Genomic DNA, 13,005 nt, shown 5'->3' with positions numbered 1-13,005 from the left:
TCTAAAAAGGAAAACAGTTATGGCCAAGGCAGTAACTGTCCTGTATACTGAACCCCTCACCCCCCACCCCACAACAAACAAACAAACCCCTACAAAAATGCTAACATCCTCTTTTGCTATGTAATCTGTGTGTGTTGTTCTTACGCTTTAATGTAAAACAAGTAACTTTATCTTCAAATATTGTGTGAATACTAAATAGCTGATTTCCCACTTTATTCTTCTGATTTCACTCTGTTTTCAGCTATTTTTCCCCTTGCTTTACTATGTTTTATATAGCACTTGCTGTAAAAGTTGGAAGTGTATTGTGCATTCCTTATTCTTTGATATTCTGACCGGCACTTGACAATTTTTGCTGCTTAGCCCTGAGACTGACTTCATACATTAAGCAAAATTCTGTTGTTTACTTTTATTTTCATGAAAGTATGTATTCCTCTTTATTTGTATGGTGTTTCCTCTGTTGTTTAAAATCTTCTTTATCACAGGATTATGCAACAGCCCATGAAGATTTTCAGCATTCATTGGAACTGAACAAGAATCAGCCTATAGCTATGCTTTATAAAGGCTTAACCTTTTTTCACAGAGGACTTTTGAAGGTAAAGTTATGTTAAATGATAGTTCATGTCGTCTATTTGAAGTTACTTCTATAAAATAGTAGCAATATCGTAGGTGTTGATACACATATTTTCTCTCGCATAAGGGAGACTTTTTAAGGCAAAAGAGTGCAAGCAAAATGAAAAGGTGCTATCGCTGACTGTAATACTTCATGGTATGACATGTAAATACTGACAGTCTTGGTAGGTATTGATAAATCAAAGATAACTGACATGTTTATAGAGTGCTTTGAAAAGTGTTTGTATTTGGCACCTCTGCTACTAATGGCTGTATGGTTATATTCAAAATGTAATTTTAAACTCTTCCTCGAATGAGCTAGAGGGTAATCAAGGAGACTGCTGATAGAGAGCCCTGCATGTGTGCGTGTGTATTTTAGTTATATGTTGATTCTGAAATGCTCATATCTAAATTGAGGGAACATAGTTGCTCCCTCAGATTCTAAAATCAGCAGGGAAGTAAGTTCTTCCCATGCTTTTTTTCATGTTTCACCATTTTCTGACTTAAAAGTAGGCTTTATGTTTTAGGTGTAGTAATATTGCACCTGTTTCTTGTGAAGTATTTGGAGATACTGCTGCCTATCAGTAATGATAGGTGATTATGTTTTTATTTTTGTTCAATAGATATTTTTGTGCATGTTGTAGTGCTCAGAATATATTTGATAGTTTTTCTGAATAAGAATCTCTAAATTGACTGAAGATACTGCTTCTTTTCTTAGAGCATTTAATTTCTTGCACTATAGAATTCAAGGTACTTTTCAGGCATTCCTTCATAATATAAAGTAGTTGATAGACTTAGAATTAAGGGCGGAATTAAGTACTGCATTTGCCAATTTATACAGCCAATCCAGTTTAAAAAGCTGAGTTCTTAATCAAATCCTTTGAAGAAGATTTGTTTGAACATATGCATATAATTATTTTTAGCGATTTTATTTTTATTACATTGTATTCTTCACAGTACATGCTATTATGTAAAGATGATCACACATCCTCAGGAGTGTTTGCTAACTGCAGCTAACACAGAGCGCAATAAAACAATGAAAGGCAGAATACAGAGTTGAAGGAGTCTTATGGACTGCAAAAATCAAGATGTGTATTATGAATGAAGAAGGAAGACTGTAAGGAGAGACTGCTTTGCCTTAGGAATCAGGCTGAGCTTTGAAAGCAAGCTCTGAAGGGATTTCATCTCTGAATTCTGTTAAAATGCTAAAAGAATCACTCATTCTCATAGCATGTTAGACAAAGAACTCCAGCTAAATTTGTCATTACTGTAAAGAATGTTGCAATATTTCATTTGTTATATGATGATTATTACTCTATAGATTTTATAATAAATTAATGCCTTGTTTGTTCCTTCCAAAGGTTTTGACAAATAACTGTAAATCCATGGCTAGTAACTACTAAGGATGCTAAAATTAAATGAATGCAGTCAGTGACAAATATTTCTCTTGGTGTCCTTCTGTAGGAAGCCATTGAGTCATTCAAAGAAGCTCTAAAGCAGAAAGCAGATTTCATAGATGCGTATAAAAGTTTGGGACAAGCCTACAGGTAATTGCATTCTTAAAGTCTGTTTTCTATCTGATTGTGTTCTTTAAAATGCACTCTTTTTAAGTTTTACAGGTTTGTTACAAAACTGTGCAGAATCATATGTGTATTTGTTAGCTCCTACAGCCAGTATGGCTATGTCAGGATATGGTCAATATAAATAATTTCTAGGTTTGCTTTGTATTTTTAATTCAGTCTCCGGTAGCTCTTTGAGTCTCCCAGACTCAATGGTTAGGTAAATGGCGGTTTCAATAACGTGTGTTTTAGGTATGCTAAATGATTTTTAAATGATGGAAATGTTTAATATGAACTGTTGATTAATATGCTCATTAGTTGCCATTTGAGATTATTGTGCTACTTACATTTATGAAAAGCTCATTGCATAGTGCGTATCATTTTATAGAACTGCTAGTTCCTGTATCAGTTTATCTCTCACCAAAGAGATTTACAATTCTGAGAATTTAGCTAGTTTCCTATTTAGGGTATTTTTAATAGTCATGTAGTTTCTTAGCTATTAATCAAATAATTTAAAAAAAAAAAAAGCAATCTCTAGTAAGGCAACTAGTCACTTCTTTCTTTTTTTAAATTTACATTAAAGATAAAATAATATAATTTATAGTTGAATAAAATGTATTACTTTAAAGGTGATCTGCAGATAATTACTAAGGAGACAAGTACATATAGCTTGTATACAACAAGACAAGAACATAAAATAGTCAGCAACTGAATATCTCTGCCCATTGTAGTTCTTTTCCTAACCTGCTGTGTCTTGTCAGCTTTTTATTTCCACTTTTACATTTTTATTTTTGGAAAGCACTGATCTGCAGCATAGATGCTGCTGCAACATAAATGGCTTTTGTGTAGCAAGGATTAAGTTGGGTAGGGTTGATGTGCAAGCATTACATGATCATGTACTTTTTTTTCTTCAGGCTTTATGTTTCCGTCAGCATACAGAACATACAATATTCACTGAAAGTGTTGTCAATTAAATTTTTCTTTTTGTTATTTTTTGCTTTGTGGACTTGTGCCTTATTTACCACAGTGTCTAAATTCTGAACTCAGTGTCAAATCACTAATTTCCTCATGAGTTTTTCTGTGGTACTTGTTATTGTGGTGTGTAAGTGCTTTCAAGGTGCTAAATAATTGTAATTTAGCCTGGAAGATGGGCAGTTGTCTTCTTACATTTCCAATAAATGCTTTAACTTTTTTGTTTTGTATTCTGATGTGGGATTGCCTCTCTAGCTGATCAGCTGTTCTACCCTGTGCCCAAGAAACCTTTATCTGAAGGAGTTTTATTTTGAAGGAGAGAAAAAAGCAAGCCTTAAAATAGCTCATTTTGCACTGCATTGTTGTTTTACAAAGCAAAAGTCATTTAACCAGAGTATTCCTAATCAACTTCAATTTGTTGCTTTTATTCCCTCTCGCTGTCCCCTGCCTCCAAAAGTTCTCTGATCCTCAAGAATTTATAGGGGAAGGAATGTACAGAAATCTACCTCTTTTTTTTTTTTTATAGTTTTTTCTTTTTTTTTTTAAGAACTTAATATACAAAGCAGAATTACTATTGACTTTTCTAAATGCTCAGCAGTTAGAGAAGGTGAGAAGCTGAATAGAATATTGTTTAATAACTGAGGACAGTGTAATTAGTGACAATTATGAAAAGTCTAAATTACTTTCCCATGAACACTCAGGTCTTAAAACAGGCAGAAATAATCTCATTTCTCTGGGGCACAGTTAACTTTAGCTGTTAAATTCTTTCTTTCTAAAACCTTGTATTTTAAGTTCACTCTTGATTTCTTCTGCATCAAATAAGTTTGAAATACAGTGCTTAAAAATACCTCTTAAAGAATTCTTTTTCTAGTGGAAGCAGACAATTCTGAGTCTGATTTGTCCTTCTGTACAACACGAGTTATAGCATTTTACCTATTAATTCCTGCTTCGAATCTAGTATCTTTGGTGTTCGTGCATTTATTTGAAACTAAAGAGCTGTGGTTAATCACTGTTCTGTCTAAAAATTCTTTTTGGCAATTGTATTTAAACCTAGTAAATCTTGTTTCGTTTTTTGTCTAGCATTGCTCTTGTTTGGATTAATTTCATCTAGTATAATTTGATGTGTGTCGTGATTTAACCCCAGCCAGCAACTAAGCACCATGCAGCCACTCACTCACTCCCCCTTCGCCCCCCTCAGTGGGACTGGGGAGAGAATCGGGGGGTGGGGGGGGAAGTAAAACTTGTGGGTTGAGATAAAAACAGTTTAATAGAACAGAAAGGAAGAAACTAATAATGATAACAATAACAGAATGGCAACACTAATAAAAGGATGGGAATATACAAAACAAGTGATGCACAGTGCAATTGCTCACCGCTCACCAACCAATGCCCAGTTAGTTCCCGAGCAGGGATCCCCGCCTCTAGGTCCCCCCCCAGTTTATATACTGGGCATGGTATGCCATCCCATGGTCTGGAATACCCCTTTGGCCAGTTTGGGTCAGCTGTCCTGCCTGTGTCCCCTCCCAACTCCTTGTGCCCCTCCAGCCTTATTGCTGGCTGGGCACGAGAAGCTGAAAAATCCTTGACTTAGTCTAAACACTACTTAGCAACAACTGAAAACATCAGAGTGTTATCAACATTCTTCTGGTACTGAATCCAAGACATAGCACTGTACTAGCTACTAGAAAGAAAATTAACTCTATCCCAGCCAAAACCAGGACAATGTGGAAAGAATTTTATGATCTTAAACTTCCGGAATAAAAAAATCTGAAGAAAAATTGTGTACTATTTCTTTTTAAATTTTTTTTCTTTATAGTTTCTGTGGCTATTTTTACTAAAAGCTGTCCTGCACATGGAGTAATTCCAGTCAATACATTTTTAGTTAGTTTCAGCTTTCAAACACCATATGCTTTCCTCTTAATCAGCATTTAAGTACTTAGTATATTTTTAAAAACGTGTTTATATTTAGAAGTTTAAAAGACCTGTCATAGCTAGTGTTTTCCAAGAATGCTTTCTATGGAAGTTTTGTTTCTTTTAGTTTCTGAAAAAATACCATAGGTATGTATTTTTATGGTTTATGTCCACTGGGGATTGTGAAGATTTCTGGTTGTCTTGGGTTGTATTTCAGAGTACACATTTCTGGGAGTGAAAAACTGTGCAGCTGTTCTGTTATTACCACTGAAGAACAGTTGCAGAATTACTGCTTTTGTTAAAGACATTTTCCATTAATACTGTGTTCCTCTGTAATGATATCCCCTTCGGAAGTGTTAAAACAACTTCTAACAAGTAATTTCGTTGTCACTGTTGCCTCCTATGTTCTTCACTTTCCACTTTATGGAATCGCTTAGAGAACTTGGCAACTTTGATGCTGCTACAGAGAGCTTCCAGAAGGCTTTGCTCCTAAATCAAAATCATGTTCAGACATTGCAGCTCAAAGGAATGATGCTTTATCATCATGGTAGCTTAGATGAAGCGCTGAAGAATTTTAAGGTAAGCAGGCCCTAAGTAAATACAGAATTAAAATGTTTTAACAAGGACTAGTATTTAACAAGTGTAATAAAATGGACAAATGTCAAAGGTTTTCATTCTGAGTATGTGTGTGCATTTGGACTAGCATTATTTTTTTGTGAAGTCTGTGTTAAAATATATATAAAAACTTACAGTTTTTAATTAAAAATGGAATTTTGCTAACACTAAGATACTTCCTCTAATTGTTTTATGAATTTGTGCAACCAAGCTCTGGTCAAAATGTTTTATCTGTTTTTTAAACTGGTAATTGTGTTCTTGCTAGTATTTATTTTGGGTTGAAACCTAAAGTTTTTTTCATATCTGATGGAAGGAGGAATGTAGTCGTCTTTGTAATTTTAAGCTTAAAATAAGCATGCAAAGTTCCAATATTTATCTATTTTTTCTGAGGTATTGTCTTTGTTTTGTAAAACTCAGAATATGTTGTAATTCATTGAGCTTGTAAAAATGTGCATGTTTCCATAGGTAAACAAAATCTTGTGCCTCTCCACTGATATTAAATAATGGCCTCATTTTGTAGACAGAACAATAAAGGCATATGTTAATCATATGTCCACATCCTTAAAACAAGGAATGAAATAAGATGTGGAAACAATTACATCCCTTTGTGAATGAGTGTGCGCTTATCCCAAGGAGGACACTTCATGTGCATTATTACGTATTCACCTTCTATAACACAATTTGTAGATACTTGTGTAATTGAAAAGATATTTCAACTTTTAAGATGGAGATGCTCTTCTGATGACATGTAACTACTAGAAGAACCAGAGCATTAAATTTGAATGATAAATATGAATTTGCTATGTATTTAACCTATAGTAAATAATTGACTAACATAATGAAGTGTACTAGTGCATGAACTAGCAAAGGTATGGGTGGAGGAAATGGCACAATACATATGTTGAACTAGCCAAAAATGACTTGTTGCTAATACTGTCAGCAGTGTGTTTTGTCTAATTTCATTCAACTAATGTTGAAACTTCTGTAGTGCCAATATCATTAGAGCAAACATTATTGATTTTCATAACAGCTAAAGTGTGATCAAAAGCATATTTGCACTGGCAGTTCCTTTTTTTTTTTCCTTTCTCTCCTTTTAATGAAGGTGAAAATATTTTTTTCTTACATTTGCTAGCAATTTAAGTGCTCTGCATCATTTGAAAGAAAATTGTGATGGAAGTGCATCTTAATGATCAGTAAATCTTTTCATGCAGGTCTTCTGACCGAACAAGTTAGTTTATTTGAAGATACTCATTCTCTCTCTTGATTTCTGGGTGCTTTGTCTCTTTAATCTCCTAGAGATGTCTACAGCTAGAACCATACAATGAAGTATGCCAGTACATGAAAGGTCTCAGCCATGTTGCAATGGGACAGTTTTATGAAGGCATAAAAGCTCAGACTAAAGTTATGTTAAATGATCCACTACCAGGTCAGAAGGCCAGCCCAGAATATCTGAAAGTGAAATACCTTCGAGGTAAGTTGGAATTGTTTTTCTTTTTTTTAATTTACTTAAATCCTTCGAGAACCCTGAAAGTGCAAGCATGCTTGTAGCTATAGCCATTTTAAAGAAACCATTGTACATTCTCATGAACACTCTTGAGTATGTCTGTTTAAAAAAATGCACACTGATTCTTATTTGTTCATACAGTTAAAATCTAGGACCACAAATGAAATATACATTTCTGTATAATGGTAAAAAGTTGAAATAGACTTATTTCTGTCTTGAAATTAGCTAATAGCAAAATTAAATTACCTCAGCGTAATGGCTTATTAAAGTCATGATGGATAACTGACAAACATATAATCTGGCTTTTGTTTTTATGTAATTACATAAGTAGACTGATTATGTAAATGGTATTTAATTTTATCTCTTTCCTCCAGAGTATTCTAGATACTTGCATGCACATTTGGATACCCCTCTTACAGAGTATAATATTGATATAGATCTTCCTGGAAATTTCAAGGACCACTGGGCCAAAAATCTTCCTTTTCTTATAGAAAATTATGAAGAACAGCCAGGGTTACAGCCGCATATAAAGTGAGTAATTTTTTTTTTAAAGCCTACTCCAAATGTTTTTTTCAATTTGACTTTTTTAAAGTGCTATTCCGAGGCATTATAACATCATAAATGTTTAATGCTTTATGAAAGTGGAATTCCACTAAGTGTGTAAATGCTTTTCAAAATCCTAGGGTTTGGAGTTGGTTTAGCCCATAAAAGAGGAAGAATGAAACTTAGGATGACTTTCTTCACTTCTGTCTTCACATAATAATATCCACATAATGTTGTTTCATATTCTGTGGCCTTACTGATAACTATTCTATTTCTTTTTTTCTTGCAATTAATGTTAAGGAGTTAAGCTTGAGGTGTTCAGTGTAGTGTTATGTAGCACCCTTTTTACAGTTTCTTGTTGTCTGTTAAGTTGTTTTTTTTTTTATAGGTGTAATTTCCTAGATAATTAATAGATTTTTTTTTTTTTAATGGCAGCTGGGTTTCACTGGGAAAAAATCTTCTCTGGAGTAATTTAGATAACCAGTATTTTAGGAGGCGAGTGATTTTAATCAACAAAGCAGGGGGTTTATTGGAATAGGCTTCAAAAATATATAGCTAAAGGAAAGAGCAATTTCTCCTGCTGTATACTACTTTCTAGATGTATTTTCATGTATTCACTTTGCCTATGTGAAAAAATGCTGAATTAAAAACTGATGGCTTTTGTGTATATGGAATAGAATCTGCCTCTTTAGCACAAGAAGCTTTTACAGAATTAAGGGAGAAGTTACAGAATAAGGCTTCAGGTTTCTATACATATTCTTTTCTTACTTAGTGTTAAAGTTCCTCAGGGTTGAGTGTAACATTGAAGAATAAAGTATTATCTGTGAACTTTATTTGGTATCATTACGAGCAAGTCTGAAGGTGAAATACTGGTTGTGACAGTAATAAGACCAGCCACTGAATTCCGTAAGACCAGGATTTCATTTTAGATATTGGGTGTAACTGCCATGTACTGTGTATGTTCAGTGGGGTGGGAGGAGGAATGAGTGTTGTTTATACTTACTACTTTTAAGTATTTCTCACACAAACGGTATTGGTTATCAGACAAACAAATCTGTGTTTTACAACTTTCAGGACTTTTGTTGCCAAGTTATGTCTGATGCATGTTTTTCTCCTCTGTAAGAGATGTGTTATTTCAGAATTTTGAAACCTATAAGCCTGATGTGCAAGAACTCATATGTGTAGCTGATCATCTGGGTTCCATGATGCAGTATGAGACGCCAGGATTTCTTCCAAATAAAAGAATACATAGAGGTATACTGAAAATACTCTGTAAATTTGAGTGGAAAAAAAAAATCAAGGTGGTGATAATTTAATGCTATACCTTTGCTATCTGCAAGTTAGTTTTATGCTCTGTTCCTCTGAAATCAGATAAAAAGTTTAAAATGAAAATAATCATTATGTCAGCAGTTTCCCGACCTAATTGGGGACTGGAAATCATGTTCTCCCAGATTTTATTGATGTTGGCAATTCTTTTCCTGTAAATACATCCCTTTCCTGCTTCAATTTTCCTGTCTGTACAAAAATGAGTGTTTGGCTCTAATTGGCTTTCTGGTTTTGTTGTTGTTTGTCCCTCTCTCCTCCTCTCCCACGCCCAGCAATGGGACTGGCCACTCTAGAAGTAATGCAAGCTGTGCAGCGGACTTGGGCAAACTCAAAAGTTCGGATGAATGGGAAAACCAGACTGATGCAGTGGAGAGATATGTTCGATATTGCTGTGAAGTGGCGAAGGTAATGGTAAAAGAAGAGAGAGAACAAGCCTTATCTTGGTTATAATAATGGTGCATGCTTCAGTTGACCAAAGGGCTGAAGTCACAGAGGAGAAAATGAACAGTTGCTACTGCACTGTAACTATAAAGTGTTCTGTTAAAAGAGAAGGATGGTTTAGGTACAAGGAGTGCGCTTCTGAAAATACTCCATTTTTCTTCTTTTTTAAAAGAGGTGAAGAGTTAGGAATAGCATTTTCTGGTTGAGGCAAAGCTGTGAAAGACCATAGGATGCATTGCAGCTTAGGCTAACAAAAACTAAGAAACTCCAGTGACATAAAATGCTTATGATTTTTTTCTTATTAAAACCGTACATGCGTTTCAATAAAAAGTTCTTTTTGTGATCTCTGAATTCTAGCTTTTGCCTAAAATTATTCTGTGTGTGAACAAAGCTCATTTAAAATATTACCTGGAGTGAAATGTGTGCCAATATTAATGTCCTTTGTCTTTTGTAGGATAGCTGACCCTGACCAGCCTGTGCTTTGGTTGGACCAAATGCCTGCCCGAAGCCTTAGCAGAGGCTTCAATAATCATATTAACTTAATCAGGTATGAGAGTTTTACCCAACAGCCTTCCCCCACATACTAAAGGATTGTACCAAAACTTACCAGCTGTTCATGAAACAGTGTATTACAGTATTGAATGTATATGTGCTTATTGTTTTGTATTTTATATTTTCTAATGGAACATTTGGGTTTTGTTTACCTCAAATTTTCCCTCATGACATTTCTTCTTTTTACTGAATTTTAGTTGTAGAACTGAGTTATAGCAAGATCTAATTAGGATCCAGAAGATGCATATTTTTACATGCTGTTTTTAATTCCCAAATAATCTAATTTTTACATTTAAGGTAAAGCTCATCACAGTTATAATTTTTGCAAACACTGCTTCTCAAAGATAGTGGCAGCAGTAATGAAACAATGCTGTTCTATTGGCTGTAATACCAATTTACAATAGAGAGGAAAAACATAGTTCTTTTAGTTGTTTTCAGAGCAGGCCAAAGTAAGGCAAAAATGACAAAATAAGTAACCTGTGAAAGGTAACAGTTGCACTTTCAAACAAAGGTAAATTTTAAGAGATTCAACCACTGTTGTACGTTCCATCTTCTCCCATGCTGCAAGACTCAGTATTGTAGTCATGTCAGTGCTACCTTCCATGAAGTGGTAGAAGTGTGAGACTCAATGTGGCAACATCACTGTCAATCACAGGAGCAGAGTGTGTTTGTGTAAGTAAATATCTAGCCAGGTTTCATCTTATTTCCTTCCCCTACCCCCGCCATGGGAAGTATTGAATCTTTGATCTATCATTCTGCTTTTGTATCTATTTCTTTCTTTTTTGAGAAGCCGTGTGGAAAAAGGAGGGTAAGAGAGGCAAAGCCTTCTCAAGAATTATTTCAGGCAGAGAAAAACAGTGATATTCCAATGTACACATACAGAGGCTAACAAGAATTTGTCGACGTTCTTCCTTCCACTCGATGGAATGGACCCTAGCAGCCTCCCCTTTACTTTAGGGAGCAGTTACAATGTAGAGTTAAACTCCACTACAGATCAGTAGTTGCCTTGCAGGATGTGCTGCTGCTTGAACAGTCTTGTGCTCAGACTTCTTTCTTCCCTCAAGCCAAGTATTACATTTGGGCTTCAGGCTCTGTCCATCTTTGCCACTGCTGCATTTCTCTCTTCTCACACATAAGATGCAGCAGAAACCACAACCATCTGTACTTTGAGACAAGGATGCGTTCCATACTTCATCTGTTTCTTCCTGGTTTTATTTTAAATGGGAGAGTAAAAGCTTAATTTCTAGGTGATCTGTGCTCACAGAAGGGGATTCATGTAACAACACTTGATTACCATGCTGAAAATAACATTGCACATTTAATCTGGGGAAATGTGTCCCTGCACTGGATGCCTGTGTCAGCAACTCTTTTTCACTGGCCAAAGTACTTTACTTGTCTTTCTCTCATTAGAGAATGCTAGCAAAACTCATGATTTACTGTTCCAGCTGTTTTGGCAATTTCATAGTGATCTAAAATAAGCTTCATGAACATTCAGAATGGTATGCCCACAGTGAATCTAATTCTAACCTTTTGGGTTTGGCTTAGCCTTGGCTTTTGGGGATCTCATCAGCATTTTGGTCATGCTTTTTTGATAGCTAGGTAGTGGTTCTCTGAAAATTATTGATTTGGTGCTTGTTTGGAAGGAACAATAGATTTGAAGCAGCCTAAACACCCCCTGCCTTAGGAGTTGATCATACTTTAGTACTGGATGGTGATTGCATCCTTTTTGATTCTGGAAACCTGTCCTTGTTTGATCATTCTGCATCCCAGGTCATAGCTGTTTCATAGGTCAGCTTTCCGTAGTGATTTGTTTCTGCTTTTGGATTCCCTCCTGATGATTGCACATGAGGTGAGGGATAAAAGAAATAATGTATTAAGCGGTAATAGATTTTTTTTTAAAATATATTTTGTTTTACTTTTGAAGCATGTTCTAGTCCATTATGATTCCTAAGTGACAGTTACTCTTAATGGATTATACAGATCTATATAATCTCTTTTTTGCATTACTCAACTGTAAAATGGCTGCTTATTGAAGATATTAATAGGCTACAGAGCTAACACCTTTTTGTGGATAATTGAGATCAATTTATGTTTTTTTGACTTTTTCAGGAAGACATACATTGCTTTATATTTGATTTATGATTTGAAAGTTATTGTCATAACTGTATGACTAAGGCTGAATTCTTCCAATAGCATGGCTACCTGAAAACCAAGTGTAACAGTAGATTTAGGCTGACAAATGGCAGCCTTCATGGTTATTAAATATACAAAGATACAAGCTGTTCAGTCAAATAAGAAGTGTAACAATAGCAGTTGGGTGTTCTTTTAGTATTCATAACAGATCTAGTTATGATGAGCTCAAGATATCTCTAGATTTTGTTTGGTCTAAATTGTACACCAGTAATTTCTGTGTGCAAAAATACTTGGATTAGATATCTGTTAACATAACCTTTTTCTTTACTTAGAATTCTTTGCATTTAAAGTCCATTATTGTTCAGTGATTCCTGTCAAATGAGTCTTGGCATAGAGGCACTAGCATTCAGTGACTGCTGAATTAAAGATTGTTTTCCAGAGTGGCAAAATGTTTGGAGAGTGTCAGAAAACAAAAACTTTGTTTGTCTTAAATCAATTTGGGGACCTTTTGTTAAAGGTGTGTAAGAAACATCTTGCCCTTCACAATGTTTGATAGGCTTCCAGATCTTAGCATTCTCCAGATGAAAGTATATTGGCTGTCACTACTACTTCATGGGTCTATAGACAAGTGTGACTTCAGCTTTTCTCCTTTCTGCCTTAAATGATCAAAGCTACCAAGTTTCATTTAAAGTAGAGAAAATGTTTTTGAAAGCTTAAGTTATTTTCATAGGCAAAACAAGGATTTGGGATCAGCTAAACATTATTTATATACTCAATATTCTTATAAAAAAAAAATGAAGGCACTGTCTGGAACACTACTAGTTTTGAATTCTTGGTGTT

The 13,005-nt window shown here is 34.8% G+C and overlaps 1 protein-coding gene across 3 annotated transcripts in view; it reads left to right on the top strand.

Moving 5' to 3' along the window:
* The window catches only part of TTC13 (tetratricopeptide repeat domain 13), a 42,079-nt gene that overhangs the window by 15,218 nt on the left and 13,856 nt on the right, over positions 1 to 13,005 (top strand). For all 3 annotated transcript variants that reach the window (XR_011327547.1, XM_069800785.1, XM_069800784.1), the window contains exons 8-15: positions 483 to 593; positions 2,074 to 2,156; positions 5,489 to 5,630; positions 6,963 to 7,137; positions 7,545 to 7,701; positions 8,837 to 8,967; positions 9,312 to 9,444; positions 9,935 to 10,027. Coding sequence is in view for 2 of the 3 variants with exons in the window: in XM_069800785.1 (XP_069656886.1) it covers positions 483 to 593; positions 2,074 to 2,156; positions 5,489 to 5,630; positions 6,963 to 7,137; positions 7,545 to 7,701; positions 8,837 to 8,967; positions 9,312 to 9,444; positions 9,935 to 10,027 (1,025 nt within the window). In the remaining variant the exon portion in view is untranslated. The remainder of the gene's footprint in view (positions 1 to 482; positions 594 to 2,073; positions 2,157 to 5,488; positions 5,631 to 6,962; positions 7,138 to 7,544; positions 7,702 to 8,836; positions 8,968 to 9,311; positions 9,445 to 9,934; positions 10,028 to 13,005) is intronic.

The sequence above is a fragment of the Haliaeetus albicilla genome, chromosome 13 (assembly GCF_947461875.1).
Source record: "Haliaeetus albicilla chromosome 13, bHalAlb1.1, whole genome shotgun sequence".
In the NCBI taxonomy this organism is placed as follows: Eukaryota; Metazoa; Chordata; class Aves; order Accipitriformes; family Accipitridae; genus Haliaeetus; species Haliaeetus albicilla.
Note: the sequence above shows the minus strand (reverse complement) of the source record. Positions and strands in the feature narration are given on the sequence as shown.